General features: G+C 32.5%; 1 protein-coding gene across 1 annotated transcript; it reads right to left on the bottom strand.

Moving 5' to 3' along the window:
* Window positions 1-404: 404 nt before the first annotated feature.
* LOC135587701 (cytochrome c oxidase subunit 6b-1-like) lies at window positions 405-5,841 on the bottom strand. The gene is made up of 5 exons (XM_065079390.1): window positions 5,683-5,841; window positions 2,220-2,486; window positions 2,019-2,101; window positions 1,853-1,934; window positions 405-770 (listed from the first exon to the last, which is right to left on the bottom strand). Exons 1-5 carry the CDS (start codon window positions 5,722-5,724, stop codon window positions 717-719), a joined length of 528 nt encoding a protein of 175 aa, XP_064935462.1. The 5' UTR covers window positions 5,725-5,841; the 3' UTR covers window positions 405-716.
* Window positions 5,842-17,489: the final 11,648 nt, after the last annotated feature.

Consider the following 17,489-nt stretch of genomic DNA (forward strand, 5'->3'; position numbering starts at 1 on the left):
ATCTTTCGGAAGAAGTGGTCAAGGAAACACAAATATTTATCACTTTGTTTCACCTATTTGCTTCTCTATTTCAAAACTAAACTTCTTGCATTGACAATGCTCAAATGTTGGAACTTCAACCAATGGCAATGTCGAAGAAGAAATCTGATCTAAAAAGGAAGACACCAAACAAAGCCACTTTAAACGTAGGCCAGTCAAGTTCAGAATTGATTGAAGCCACAAACTAACCGTGCTAGTGATTACGAATTTTTTTTCATATGTAGTGAACAAATATTTTGGAAGATATTGATTATAACAGATCTAGAAAAGATCAATAGATACCACAAAACATTACCATCAAGTATTCAATAGATTTTGTAATGTACTGGTGAGTGGGCTGTTTGTAGTGAAACTCATAACAAAAATATCAAAAATAATGTGCTTTTGTATACCCAAAAAAAGACATTTGTTTTCCCAAACCAAAAGTAGTGGATAACAATTATTTGATTTTGAAGAAAATGCTGTTATAACATGCACAATCCTGAAACATAAAAAGTTTGACCTCATGGTAAAGAATGACACTGCCTTTGTGAGGAAAGACAGTTTATCAATCAGTTAGAAACTCGACTTGGAACAAGCCAAATATATTATTCAGTAACATTTGCAGAAATAAAAGCCTCTTCATCTCTCAATCCAGATAAGCTTACTTTTCTGTAAATCTGGAAAATAACGCCCATTTATAAAGGACCAGGAAAGGTCCCATTTTCTCGTTGTTCGTTCCATCGCTCTACCTGCAAATGATGTACTTATCACTGGATTGATCTTTATCATTTCAATATCTGTCAGAATCATACAACAACAGAAGTAAATTGTTTCTAAGAGAGTGTTGAAAGCTGATAATGCAATCACACTAAAACAATGGTCATGATGCTCTCTTAATATCATATAGTCCTGGTATTCCACAGAGCAATTTAGTTGGGCATAGTTGTTTCAACTATGAGAGGATCCAATTAATCAATTAACACATGGAACCATCAGGTCCATGCAACTCATGGTTAACTGTGTTTTTTTTTTCCCCTCTGAACATTCTAACTAGTTGCAGAGGAACACTTTAATGAATGATCTAATAAGAAAAAATAAGATGGAAACTGTATCAGCAAAAAATTAGTACAAGGCTGTACCCATGAGATGCACCTTTGGATGTGCAGTGGAATGCTTTCATGAATGTTCTAATAAGAAATAAATATATGCAACTATATGGATAGAAAATAAAGTATAAGGATGTTATCCGTAAGATGTACCTTTGGATGTGCAATTATACATTATTAACCCCAGACCTACTAGAAAATAATTTACATACAGACATATCTCCCCACATGGGCTCATCCTCTTCTAATTATGCTTATGATGCTATTGTGAATCACATAATCTTCCCCATCTAAATGCTCTGTTCCTACAACTCTATAAATCAAAAACTCCACCTCAATGGTTTGACAGCAGGACTATGCAGAGAACCCCCATATTGCTTTGTACAATTCACTCCCAAACATGCGACTGTCAAACCACATGGAAAGGCATACAAGGTTCTTTGATATCATTTCTCACTAACCCATGCAATCTGCTCCAACAAAAATGAAGATGACCTTAACCCCTAGAACTATTGCATCATTTTTCAATTTTCAGCCAGCTATGCAAATTAGACTAACTTTCACATTGAGTGGACATTTTAGGAAAGTATAATATGAGACTTTAATGTAGAAAACTAAGAGCCTCAAAGATCTTTTGACTACAATTCTATTTTTAACAGTCACAAAAAAATAGTGAAAAAGAAAAACGAAAGATAATACTATCAAAGGAAGAAAAGAGCACACACCCATTCCCCTGGGCACAATGAGCGATAGTACTTTGCAAATTTATTACACTCAGAAGCATCTTCTCCCTTTGCAGCTATGCACCTGTCAAACACCAATTTTGATCACCAATAATATTTATACACCTACAGATCCATAGCTACAGGCCAATAGGTTGTCTCATCCTACCTGTGATATTCAATGTAGCGAGTAAAGCAATGCCTTGTTTGATTTGTTGTTGGGAAACGGAAATCAGCAGGGGCTGTCTCAATCTATAAATTCAACCACAGAGATTCTTTACCAAAACCTTCCATGGATGATTTTTTTTTTTTTTGTTTATCGAATATGTAAACCATAATTGCAGATGTTTTAGATATTGAGAAACCAAACCTTTATTTCTGGTTTCTCTTCAACTTGTGGTACTTCTGTCTCTTGTTCTTCAGGAGCTTCACCATTCATCTCTTCAACAGCACTGGTTTCCTCTGCAGAAGGAGTTTGATCACTTTTCTCTGTGACAGCATCTGAAGCAAAACTTTCACCATTCTTCTCTGCAGTTACTTCTTCAGAACTAACATCAGCTGGATTCTCATCCCCATTAGTTTGTTTAACAAAAGCTTCAGTCTGATCTGTCTTCTCTATGTCTTGAAGTGACCATTGCTGCATTTAGTGAGGCATATTAAAGTGGAAAATATAGCCCTTAAACAATGAACGAAAAATAGAGAAAAGAAGCAAAAAACAGATACATCCCGCCTCCCATTCTCAGGACAGACCACAAAATGCAGGATGAGATCACTTCTTCACTCAGTTATCTTAATGACTGATCTTGTGAACATTCAAGCATCATGGTCATCATTTATGTTAACTTATCAAGAAACTACAACCAATCGCAACATCTTATGCTTGACCATTTAGTATACACACAAACCATTTTAGGAAGACCACCTCTTGAATAGTGCAACAATGCTAATCGGTACGATATGAGATTACAAGATTGGCTTGTCTACTCAAATTCAAGTACCCAGTGCAACACAATGATATATATAAATATATATATATATATATATATATATATATATATATATATATATATATATATATATATATATATATATATATATATATATATGCATATGTATATGTATATGCATATGTATATATATCCATATGTATGTGTATATGTATATATATATGTATATATATGTGTATATGTATATATGTATGTATCTGATAATTGAAATATTAAAAAAAACCTAAATGAGAACATCCGAATCCAAACTGGGTCCATATTTAAGAAATACGTTAATCTCAATGCTCTTGTTCTATATTAATAAAGATGGCACCATGGCGACCAAAGGTACATACAAAACATAAGGCTGATTGTCTCAAACAACATTGAAAATGAACTAGCTTCAAACAAGGTCTAAAATTTGCATTTGTAATGTGATTAACACGTGTGACACGGGTAATAAGACTCTTGAATCAATCATGCAAAAATAAGGAAAATATGATACATATTTGATCATTAACCTGCATCGTTAGAATGAATAAACTAGAACTAATAATATAAAGGACTTCGACCTAACCTGCAATGATATGAATGGATAAATTAAAATTAATAGTACAAAGGACGAGAAAGTCTTAAGTGTTTGCAATCGTAACACAGTATCATCCATGTAATAATGAGAATCAAACAAGTAAACAAACGATACACAAAAGTCATCATTAATCTGCATCATTATTTTTCTTTTATTTCCTGGTGTGATAGGGATTCCAAAGTCCCAGTTTGGTGCCATATGTGTAGCTCTCAACAAATATGTTCTTTGTAGAGTAACAGAAAGCATAAACACTCTCTCTCCATGTTCATATGTAAAATACTAAGGCACACAAAGGTTGCTATATAGACCTCAACATAGACTAATGCAACTTTGTCAAAGGATATCTTGGTTACTGAGTCTATGCAAAATCATGGGTATATAGCTTCCACCCTACTTAATTTTCTGTTTATCATAATCGCCCAGTAGTATAAAGTTCTTGGAATAGAAAAAAGTTAGTGGAATCTTACTCCCATGCATAAACCATGCATCTAAATCCATTAGTCACAAAGAGCAATGTATTATTTATGTACCTAATGGTACACCACATAAACAAAACCTTTTCACAACTAACACATCTTAGAAAGGTTTCTCAGTCATATTATAATGGCATTTAACAATAGCTTGAACCATTGCAAGTACCAATCTTGTTAAAGTCAATGGTCTTCGTCTCTGTATTGTCTAATGCTAGTCCTTAATCTTAATGGTGTTGACTCACTTAGATAAGAAGAATTTTTAACAATAAAAAATATGGTACTAAGCAAGAAATTTAAACATCATTAATACAAAGCTGAAGAAATTACACTAGCATAAAATACAAAGTGAATATAAATTCCCATAATATAATTGTACTTTTTTGGAGCTATCCGGGTTTTTTGAGTTCAAAGTCTTTCTGAGCAGCCTGAGAGCTTATAGCAGATTTTTCAGGAATAATATGAGAGACTGATCGATCTAACAACAATAAAAATCACAAAATGTTGTCAAATATGGTGCTAAGCAAGAAATTTTAAACATCATCAATACAAAATTTAAAAAGGACACTAGCATACTATATGAGTGAACAAATTCCCCTAATACAATTGTACATTTATAGTGCTTCCTGGTATTTTAAGTTCAAAGTCTTTCTAAGTAGCCCAAAAGTTTATAGCAGATTTTCAGGAAGAATATGAGAGCTTGATCCATCTAACAATAAAAATTACAAAAAAATGACAAAGCAGTAAAAGTGAACCAGCTATTGTGAAACATCTTGCAGAAAGTTTAGCCCATCAATGTGGGAAGAAATATAAAAAATGGAGCTATATTGGAGAAGAAAGAAAATAAATATCAAGGAGATTTATTTTCTTTCAGCATTTATTATCTGATCAAAACCAATCCCTAAAGGTACAGCTCAATGGAGCTTTGTTTTACTTGAATGTAAAAATATTGGTTAAAGCAACAAGAGTTTACAACTTTCCAAAGGATTCTTCAGAGAGAGGGTAGCCAAAAATCAGTGCCTCAACATTCATAGCTAAATTGTTATCTCTTAACGTAGGATGTTAAATCCAAATCTGGCCATGGGAACTTCCTATATAAATATACAGGATATTTAGGAAGTTGTAAGCTTGAGCAAACAAATTAAACAGGAAACGACAACACAGAACTTATTTTAGAAAAAAAACAAGCCATACAATTGATTAACATAAAAAAGTGGCATCTTTATGCATCAATCAATTTGCAATCACCATAGCTCTTCATGCTTCTTTTTTTTTCCATAAATTACTCTTCTCCAACCTTCTTCATCTAAATACTCTCTCAACAATCTCTCCAATTCATGCAGATAAATTAATATAAAGCATCTGCATAACCAGCTCTAGAAATCCACCAAGAAAAAGATCCGCTTTTTAATACAACTTAACCCTCTCAAACCGTCTTTTGCATGAACCTCGGTTCCCATTTCAGATAATCAGGGCATTTCTGACCAACAGAGTATCAGTATCTATCAAGTGATTATTAATCTCTTTGCGAGCCCAGAAACAAGTCTATCTGAATTAGATCATTTTATCTCTACTAATTCTTCGCTGAGATCCAAACGACCAAAAAGGAAAAAGCAAAAAACATTAACAAAAGACATCAGATCCGAGGACGACGAACAATATATCAACGATAAAGAAACAGAAAAAGCCCAGATCATGGAAATCCCAATATGTAATAGGAATAAGTGCCGCACAAACTGAAGAAGTCAACAAACAGACAAGGATCCACAGGAACAAGAGGAGACGTACCTCGGCCAGAGATGGGGGTTCCTCCGTGGCGCTTTCGGCCATGGCAGGTGACTTGGGGAGGCTATCGGAGATTCTACAAAGGCGGCGCCTTTGCGTCTCTACAGAGTAGTAGGAAGAGCAAAAAAGGAAGCGAGGAGGAAGCAATAGGTACGAGAGAAAGCTTTTAAGAGATTGGAGAAGCGTTAACCAACCCAGCTAACTGGGCCTTTTGAGTCTAATCAGGCCCATTAAAGGCTTCCAGAGAGGCCGATAAAGTCCGTTCTTTTGATCCATGAAGAAGCACCTGGGACACGTGGGGAAAGACAAACCCCATTGCACCAGTTTCGAGTATAACTCTATCTTGCACCCAATCAACGAAAGGTCCATGCTGGTCTTCGCCGACAAATACGGAATCACAACCCATATGTTACGATCGGACGTTCCTCATTGAAGCTGAGAGATCCTTTGGCCGGGATGCTGAGGGAAAATAACTTGTATATATTATGCCCATATGAAATATTCTTCTGCAACGCCCAATCAAAGGCGGCCGCCAATATATAGCTGCAACACCAAACAAGTATTCCAAACGCTTTTTAAGTTGCGAGACTTGTGTAAAGACTTTATACAGTTTGTGTATAAATACTTTTGTATAATTCTAAATAATATATATATGATATGCTTTAAACATTTGGCAAATAGAATAATGATTTATTCTGAATATTTGTTGCTGATCTTCCTATTATATGCAAATTCAATCTCTGCCTTTTCTTTTTTTTTTTTCTTTAAACAGGAGATAAGATGGTTCTGTTGTCTTTACGTTGAATTCAATATTACTTACTTCTTGTCGGAAATATTTTTTTCATTTATATATATTCTTATAATTTTTAATTTAAAAAATAATTTTCACAACACATATATGGATCAAGTTTTTATACAATATAATCACAATGGCATAAGAGCATGAGATTCTAAATATATCAAATTGACCATATTATTATTATCATTATTTGCTTATGTTCACTATAATTATCTGTTTGTATTTGTAATTTATTATTTGTATAAAAAAGAACATTTAAGAACATAGACTTTTCATTTGCCTTACTGATTTGTCATTTTAATTAAAACATCAATCGGTAAGCCATGAACAATCTTAATCAAACAATTTATGATCCATTCATTTTTAGCATTGAAAAATAATGTCTGGGAAAAAAAGTATCATCTCATTTCTCTTTCTTAAATTGATAAATCTAGGAATTAACTTTTGATATGATGATCTCTCATTCTTTGTATAAATTTATTATTATTATTATTATTATTATTATTAGTATTATTATTATTATTATATATATATATATATATATATATATATATATATATATATATATATTCTCTAACAACAATCTTATCAAACATGCACAACACTAATAAGATCTTTTAATAGATTACCATGCAATCTCCATAACCTGCTTAAGAAAAGAACTCTTGTACAATCGAATAAATTCTAAATGAATAAAAGAATTATGATCGTTAGTGAGAACTAAAGATTCAAATACCTCAATACATCTTCTTAGTTCAAATAGGAACCACACCAACCCCAAGAATCTTGATATTTAATTTTAGTCACAACAAATAGCTACCTTAAATCCTTCTTTTTTATCTTCCCATTATGTACAGATTCAATCCCTTTTTTACTCTGACAATTATAGAAGATAAAAATGGTTTCGGTCATCCTTAGGTTGAATCCATCATTCGATTCTTATAGCAAATATTTTTTCACTATATATTTATATAGTTTTCAACTGAAAAATAAGCATATGTTTACATCAAATAACTGCAATGTCATGAGAGTGTGGGATTCCAAACATAACAAATCGACCGTATGAATTTTTTTTTTTTGGGTATATGTTGACTATAGTTGTCGTGGAGGAGGTTTGTACTTGTAATTCATTATTTATAAATAGGTTTGTACTTGTAATTCATTATTTATTATTTATATGAGGAAGAACTACCAAGAATCTAGTCTTTCTTTTGTCTTACTGATTTCATCATATATAACTTGTCAATTCCTCAGCCATTTGATGATGAGTATAAAATCATTTGATAAGTTTCCTTATCATCTCAATTATAAAAAATTGATAATAAAAAACTTATGCTTTTTGATTCATTTATTATCAACACTAAATAATGATGTTCGGAAAAAAAAAAAGAGCCTATTTCTCTTCCTCAAGTTGACAAATCCAATGATAACTTTTGATATGATCATCTCTCATCATTCGTATATATTCATTGAACTTTACATAGTTGTTGCTCTGGCATTAGTGTTTATGTGATAATCTAAAGTTTACATAGTTGTTGCTCTCAGCAGAAAAATAACTTCGCTAATTCGTATATATTTATATTTTCTATACATTCTAACTTTCTTGCTCATAATATTCTTTTATACTATAGTGTTTATGTGATAATCTAAACTTTTGCTTATATGCTTTTATCGACCCCAATAACTTCATCCAAACGTGGGTGATTGAAGCTCTCAAACATAACATACTAATGTTAATGGTCATTCAAAAATGGATGAATCATGTTACGTTATGATCTCACATCACCCTCTATGTTTCTTTAACATGTTTTTCAATATACATATTTATGTGTTCATATAAGCTCCTTGGATATAATTGAAATGAATAAAATGTCAAATATAATACTTGAGCCTATGTTTTGTATTTATTTCTTGATATGCTCCTATAATACTCTTTACTCTATTGTCATGAATAAGTTAAAAAAATTATCAAATATGACTTTGCTCTTAAGCTAATGACTTATATCTAAATATTGAGTAGCTTATATATTGTTATTTGCTTCCTTGTTAAGTATGCTTCCGAAATGATATATATGACTCTTGTGTTCATGCTTTGTATCTTGAGTCTTCTGTCATATGATATGTTATCTTTTTGTTATAGATATATTAATCATTTGCTAAGCATCGTAGCTCATCTTGTTGCTATATAATTTTTTTTTAAATTAGCTTGTCACTTATCTTAATGTTAGGTTTAGGTTGAGAAGATGAAATGCTAGAAGATTTTGATAAGTTTTTGATAGTTTGATATGATGTTGTTGTAAAAGTATACTTTGCTTGCAATGTTGTTCAAATAAATCTGAATCGATATGTATTATAAAGGTTAAATAATCTCTTGGAAGTTTAGAATATTAAGTTTGAAGTTTTATATTGATATGAACTTATGGTAAATGGTTAGTTTTTTATAATAATAATTCTTAATATTATAGGTTTATAAGTGGTTGTTAATGATTTTTGAGTTGATCTTGGGTTTAATGGAGTTATGAGTGATGAGTTGAATAATTAAGAAATATACAAATTTTATAGATGTGAATGATAATGTTGTTGGGCTGACAGCCCAAAGTGGGTCCAGCCCATGGTGGGCTTTATTAGTCCACAGCCCACACCACTTTAACCTAACTCTAGATCAATATAAGGGGGGTGTGGTGACTGCGTTTTGAGGTGAAGGTAGCTACGTTTTTTGGGCAGAAAAGGGTAGAAACATGGAGAGCTTTGTAGCAGCAAAGAGGAGAAGAAAAAGGCAGAAAAATAAAAGAAAGAAAGGGAAGAAAACAAGGACAACGCAGAGAGACTGTTCTCAATCATCTAGTAGCGTTCTCATCTCAGGTTAGATCAAATTTATAGTAGACTCTTGCTGTGATTATTTAGGGATGTTTTAGATATTATGGACAGTGACATGATTCTTGTATCATAGTTATTCTCTTGTGATTATTGCTAGGGTTTAGGGCAAGAGATTGAGATTTGTATATTCATTATTCTCATAGTGGATTATCTCTAGTTTGCCCCATGGTTTTTACCCTTCACATTAGGGAGGTTTTCCATGTATATCTTAGTGTTCTATTTGATTGTGATTTTATTTAATTCCGCTGCATATCATGGCCTACTAGTATTTGTTCATATACAAAAGTTATTCCACTTTATATCCCATCAACTAGTATCAAAGCAAGGATTTTTGGTAATTTAATTTTGTATTTAAATATGGAGGTCAGTAATATTTCTCGCATGATTAGTTTAAATAGAAACAATTAATGATATGAAAACCAAGAATGAAAGATATCTTGTATTGCAAAGATTTGTATGGACCTTTGCAGGGAATAGTACAAAACTCACAACTATGATATATGATGAGTGGAAGAGGTTAGATCAAAAAATAATTGGGTTTATTCGATAGTGGCTTGATGATAGTGTCTTTCACCACGTTTCTACTGAAATTTCTGCATATTCTCTTTGGAAAAAGTTGAAAAGTCTCTATAAAAGAAAAATAACTAGCGACAAAGCTTTTTTGATCAGAAAACTTGTGAACCTAAAATATAGAGAGGGTGCTTCTATTGTTGAGCATTTGAATGAAATGTAAAGTATTACTAACCAGATATCCTATATGAAAATGTCTCTTGATGATGAGTTGCAGACATTGTTACTTCTCAGTTCATTACCAGAAAGTTGGGAGACACTGGTGGTTTCCCTCAGTAATTCTACGCCAGATGGTGTTGTCACTATGAGTCAAGTAATAAGCAGTTTATTGAATGGGGAGTTGAGAAGAAAGAGTTTAATAACATCTCAGAATGATTCAGAAGCACTTATCTTAGAGAACAAAGGAAGGAAGGTCAAAGTCTAGAAGCAGTTCACGTATAAGTAAGAGCAAGTCAAGATCAAGAAAAGATATTGTTTGCTATAACTATGGTGAGAAAGGACATTATAAGAACCAATGTAAGCAACATAAGAAGAGTAAGAAAAAGGGAAAAAAAATGGAGTCTACAGAGTCAAAAGATAATATCATAGCTACAGTGCAGGGTGGTGATTATTTGATTTTGTCTCCTTCTGATGATATTTTTTCTTGTGTGTGTCAAGATCTTGAGTGGGTAATTAACATAGGTGCTTCTTATCATGCTATACCACGGAATGAGTTTTTTGCTACATACAGGTTTGAAAATTTTGGTATTCTCAAGATGGGCAACTATGACACAACAGACATCATAGACATGGGTGATATCCATTTAAAGACCAACTTTGACTGCAAGTTGACGCTTAAGGATATGAGGCATGTAGTTGACTTAAGGCTAAATTTAATTTTAGTTGAAAGGCTAGATGATGAAGACTATGATAGCAAATTTCACAAAGGGCAATGGAAGCTCAGTAAGGGTTCTCTTGTTATAGCTAATGGAAAAAAATGTAATACTTTGTACAGGTTGCATGCTAAAGCTTATAGTGAGCAGTTAAATGCTACAGAAAAAAACTTCAGTATGGAGTTATGGCATAGGCGACTGGGACACATAAGAGAGAATGAGGTATACATCTGAACCCTTGTATTGATTATTTGACTGGTAAACAATATAGAGTTTCATTTGCTAGTCTGGCTTTATCTAGAAAAATGCATGCCTTAGACCGTGTTTATACAGATGTATGTGATCTTTGAGGACAAAAACTCCTAGCGGATTTATTGATGTTCTTGGTATAAGTGGTGCACTTTATTTTGTCATTTTTATAGATGATTTTTCCAGGAAAGTTTAGGCCTATGCTTTGAAGACCAAAGATCAGGTTATTAATTTCTTCAAAGAGTTTCATGCTAGGGTTGAAAGAGACACAGAAAGGCAATTGAAATGCATAAGATCAGATAATGGTGCTGAGTATATAAGATTATTTAATGATTATTGTAAGTCACATGGGATTCAACATGAGATGACAATTTCTGGTACACCTCAGCATAATACAATTGCAGAGAGGATGAACCGCACTATCATGAAAAAGATCAGATGTATGCTTTCACAGGCCAAGCTACCCAAAAGGTTTTGGGATGAGACTTTGAGGACTACAGTTGATGTGATCAACTTATCACCATGTACAACCCTAGATGGTGATGTTGCAGAGCATATATGGTCAGGGAAAGATATTTCCTACAAGCTTTTGAGAGTGTTTGGTTGTCGTGCATTTGCACATATTCCAAACAATGAGAGGTCCAACCTGGATGGTAAGTCTAAAGAATGTATTTTTCTCGACTACTCATATGATCATTTTGGTTACAAGCTTTGAGATCCAGAAAAGCAGAAGGTGTTTAGAAGCAGTGACGTAGTCTTCTTTGGGGATCAAACTTTTAAAGATTTGAAGAAGAAGGCATCAGCCAATACTTCTGCAGAAGGATTAGCAGATTGTGACCCAATTACTCCTCCAGTATATCAGGGTGATAGGGGAGATATATAGGAAGATAGTATAGAGCTTGATGTTGATCTACCTACAGGACATGTTGAGCAAGAAGAAGTTGGAGAGCAACTTCCCACAGAACCTCAATTGAGAAGATCTTTTAGACAACGACAACCTTCCAGAAGGTACTCTACAGATGAGTATGTAGCAGTTGAAAGTGAGTAGAAAGTGAGTAGAAAGAGAAACAGTTGTAGGTGAACTAGAGAGTTATCAAGAAGCAGTTGAAAGTGAGTAGAAAGAAAAGCAGTTATAGATTCAGAAAATTCACACAGATAACAACGGAGCAGACATGTTGACAAAGACTTTACCAATAGAAAGATAGGAGATATGCCGACAACTGGTCAGCATGGTTTCACATTGAGGAGTCATGTGACAGCCTCCCTTATGGGCTGAAGGGGGAGGTTATTGGGCTGACAGCCCAAAGTGGGTTCAGCCCATGGTGGGTTTTATCAGCCCACACCCCTTTGACCTAACCCTAGATCAATATAAGGGGGTTGTGGTGGTTGCGTTTTGAGGTGAAGGTGGCTGCATTTTTTGGGCAGAAAAGGGCAGCAACATGGAGAGCTTTGCAGCAGCAAAGAGGAGAAGAAAAAGACAGAAAAACAAGAGAAAAAAAGGTAAGAAAACAAGGATAACATAGAGAGACTGTTCTCAATCATCTAGCAGCGTTTTCATCTCAAGTTAGATTAAATCTACAGTAGACTCTTGCTGTGATTACTTGGGGAGATTTTAGATATTGTGGATAGTGACATGATCCTTGTATCCCAGTTATTCTCTTGTGATTGTTGCTAGGGTTTAGGGCAAGAGATTGAGATTTATATATTCATTATTCTCATAGTGGATTATCTCTAGTTTGTCCCATGATTTTTACCCTTCATATTGGAGGATTTTTCCATATATATTTTGGTGTTCTATTTGATTATAATTTCATTTAATTTCGCTGCAGGCTTGCTAGTATTTGTTCATATACAAAAGTGGAATGTAATATTTTTTTGTATTCTCAAATTTAATATCTTACATTTTGGGATTGGATCGTAGATGATTGATAATTTTTTTGATTTAAGATATATTCAGTTGAATATTATTTTGGGAGTGTAATAACTATGACAATTAATAAACTACTAAGATATTTGTTAGATAAGTGTGATGCACCTATACCTACTAAAGGTAGGTCATATATTTTGCCTAAAATTTTGATAACCTCCTATTAATATCCAAAGTAATTTACAAAAGTGCTTTTCAAATATTATCATTAATTGAATAGTAATCCCATAGCTGTAAAGTTTGAGTTTTCTTAAAAAATAATTAGATCCATATAAGACTCTAGAAAATCAACATAGACTTGATTAAGTGTTATCTTGCATGCTTCATATGTTTTTTATAAGATACAACAACATTGAATATCTATAGTACATCCACAATAATCAGCTTCAATGTGTAATCCTCATTCATTAAAAATTGATCTTTCATTTGATTGGCAACGAAGAAACTAGACTATTCATTATGATATCTATTCTATCTAAGCAAATTATATTGGTCTTTATTGTAAAAGTATGTTATTAAAAAACATTCAACTCAGATGAGCGATTATCCTCCATATATACTTTTTAATTACATATTAAATCTTCATATTTTAACGCCATATCACTATATACTTGACATTAAAACTGTACTCTTTCAAAACTATTTTAAATTCCTCCATATCTTGAACCTACGATGTAACACCCTTGTTTAGTCCCACATTGAAAGTGAATAATATTAAGATTGACTTATAAATCTAATAAGTGTATTACTATCAACTTCAACTTAAGTATTTTGGTCAATGATTTGGACTATACGAATTTGATAGGCTAGTTAGCCAATCAAATTTGGGTCATAATATTTGGTATCAGAGCCAACCTAGCATTTGGGTATGATGAGCGATCTGGAGCCTCATCTTTAGCATAAAAAAACAAGACATTTATTGTCAAACGACTTCTGAGCTAACACTCTATAATAGGGTTGTCATAAATATCATCATCTAAATTGATAAGCTGTGCTCAATGGCCTCTTTATTTAATTCTTTCGAATTTCCAATAGTACCAAAAATCTTTTATTTTTGATAATCTAATAAATCATTTAATACAAGTATCTCATCTTACTATTAATTTCAAAACTTTGGTGATCTCTGGTTGAACCAAACGTCAATTATTTATTTTATTTATTGTATGTGTATTTTAATATCTTTTTTAATAATCATTTTTTCATTATCATTTAAATTTGGAGAATTTGACATTACTTGAAAAATAAAAATCAATTCGATTTTAATTTCAAGTCATGTGAAAAAATTGAGTTATTTAAGTCAAATTTGTGTAGCTTAAAGTAGCTAAATATTGTCGTATTTGAAATGAGTTGCCTTTTTTTTAATCAATTCGTTACACTTCTACTTACATTATTAATCTCATCGATCATCGAGAATCATCCCTATAAATACAACTATTACATAGAAGAAATCATATAGCATCAAACAATATCTGAGCTAATTGTACACTAATACTTTAGTCAATTATAGTGTTTTGTGTTTCTGTTTACTTGAAAATTATAACTGTATTAAAAAACATTGTAAATGAATGAACACATAAACTTGTTTCCATATTTAAAATTACATACAAACTCAAGATATCCAAACTTGAAATTTCAATTGATATATACATAATTTACGATAAAAAAAGGACATGAACTTAGATTTAGGTATTGCATATAGGGAAATATGATAAACGACGACATGTTAGTTTTCAACAATAAACAAAAAAAAAAAAAAAACTTAGTATTGTAACATAAACAACCAAGCATTTAATTATAAAAATTACATTTTTAAGTGATAAGAAGTCAATCATTTTAATGTAGTTATACTATTTTTGTTCATTTACAAAAAAATAACTATAATTGACTACTAACACACTTGTTTGGAGTTTTTCGATTGGAATTTCAATTAGCATGAGCATGATTTGAAATGAAAAGTGGGCACAAATTTAGATTTAGGTATTGTATGTACGGGAACATGACAAATAACATCTTAATTATCAATAATAAATAAAAACTCCACGTATTATAATATAAATAATCAAATATTCAACCATAAACATCACATGCACAATTGGAGGGGATTTAAAGTGACAAGAAATGGTGTTCTTATTCAGTAAAAAAATAACTATGATGAGCACTCATATACTTATTTCGATTTTTTTCTATTGCGTAAAAACATAAGATATTTAAAACTTAAAATTTTAATTCATAGGGAGATAAATTGTACTAAGTGAGCACAAATATAAATTAAAACATGTCAAATTATAAAAAATCACTTATAGTATCTTTAATGTAGTTACAATATTTTCATTCAATTACCAAAAATACTATAATTATGTTCAAATACATTGGCATACTTGTTTTGCATTATATACAAACTAAAAATTTGATATTTTCATAGTTGCATTATATAGAAACACGTTTTGCAGTAAGATTTTCATTGTATACAAACTAAAAATTTTATTTATTGTGTAGATAAATACTGGACACAAAGAAAGCGATTTTCAATAAAAAAACTTAGTTATAATGTTTTCTTAGAAACCTTACTTTATCTAATGTTATAGTGGCTATAGTATTTTACAACTAATGTATAATATTTTTTTTAGAACTCTTACTTTATGTAATAGTGAAACCAATTCTTCAACCTAATAGTGATAACCCTACTATAGCCTTATTTAAACTGAAATGGAATAGGCCGAAATTAAATTGGTCAATGTTTTAGTGATTTCAAACCAAAACCAAAGGAGAAAAGGAAAAACTAAATGGTAACATTACCGATAGTTGCCAATAATCAGATGTTTGAAAAAATAATCAATTTTCCCTTATAACAGCTCAATAAATCACTAGTTAGAGGGGCATTTTTGGAAAATTTAAAAATAAAAAAATAAAATCTAAAAATGTTAAAAAGAAAAATTTTGCCCCTTCCAACAATTAAATAACAACTAGTTGGAGGGATACTTTAAGAAATAAAATTCAAAAAATCTATAGATACCCCCATATTTCATTCTTCCTCTCACCAAATCAATGGCAATCGCTCTACTCGGTACTTCTCTCTAATTGCAATAGAAATCTTTCTAGTGATCTCTCTAGTTGTAAGAACAATCTCTTTGTAGTACTCTTTCTAATTACAATTGCAAGTGGAGTTTAATAGTTCTAACCTCAACAAGTATACATTTGAAGGAGAATTTTGATTACAACCTTTAATGCCTAAAGGTTGTGCCAACTCAAGAAAGTCAACACATCAAATATAGAGAAAAAAGTCAGATATCTTGAGCTCATTTCAAGAAGATAAGAAATTTTGATAGTTTATTTCAAGTTAGATTTCTCTTAAAAAAGTAGAGAATAATTAGCAAATTTTATGTCTACCGAACACATCTCTTTTAATTTTGGTGAAAATTTAGTTTTATTAATTATTGATAAATTGCTTCAAATCTTATTACAAAACGTGCTTGTAGGACCACTTTGACAAGTACTATATGTTTTTTTAAAAAAGAAAAGAATATTTATAAAATATTTTTTAATCTCTTGATGGATGTGTTTCAATTTGCAGTGATATTTTGAGTGATTATTGATAGACGTGTTGAATCTTATATTTTGATGATAAAACCATTTGATATGTGTTTATGATTTAATCTGCGTTTTGAGTGACGCATGATGCTTCGATCAGGATGAGACAATTATAGCAGGAAAATCATGTTGTGCTGGAGGAACATGTTAGAAGATTGGACATTAGGCCGGTGGATCGGTCGACATATCGACAGAAGGTTTCGGGCCGTAGATTCGGGCATCGAGCCAAGAAGAGCGGGTATTGCACCAAAGATATCGGAGTTGCGGAGTCAACTAGCCGATTAGACAACAGGCCGCAAGAGAGGACGATGCGCCGAAGAATCGGACGAAGCATCGAGGGACCAATGACATGCCGGACAACTTGATTGCTTAAGAGTAATTGTAGATCGAAGTTTTGCTTTACTTGTGCAAGATTAACTACGATAGCTTGAAGACATAAAGCAAGTCTACCGGAGTCAAGTTTGATGGGTGTTCGAGAGTCCGCCGAGAGTCCGAAGATTCGTCAGAGATGTTGCTGGAACCAACCGAGAAGAAAATGGGGACTTGTCGGAGTTTTTGGAAGTCCACCGAAAAGATTGTCGGAGGTTCATGGAGATCACTGAGAAGGCTCGACTACTCGCTGAACTCGCCACAAGATCGGGAACCTACTGGGAGTCCATCGGAAGAAATCCAAGGGTGTATCGGAAGTCTGCCGGAAGATCGCCGGAAAACTTGTCGGAAGGAGACTCAACGTTTGTCGGTTGAAAACTTACTTAGGACTATGATTTCAGTTGCGTAGTTTGCATATAATTAGGATTAGGATTAAGAGATAATCCTTTATCCTGGTTAGGGGCCAACTAGGCCCGATATTACCTAGTTTGGGCTAGATTTGAAGCCCATCTAGTGACCTATAGGACTGAGCGGTGGAACCACCGGATTGGGCGGTGGC

Source organism: Musa acuminata, chromosome BXJ1-8 (genome assembly GCF_036884655.1).
Source record: "Musa acuminata AAA Group cultivar baxijiao chromosome BXJ1-8, Cavendish_Baxijiao_AAA, whole genome shotgun sequence".
NCBI classification, from domain to species: Eukaryota; Viridiplantae; Streptophyta; class Magnoliopsida; order Zingiberales; family Musaceae; genus Musa; species Musa acuminata.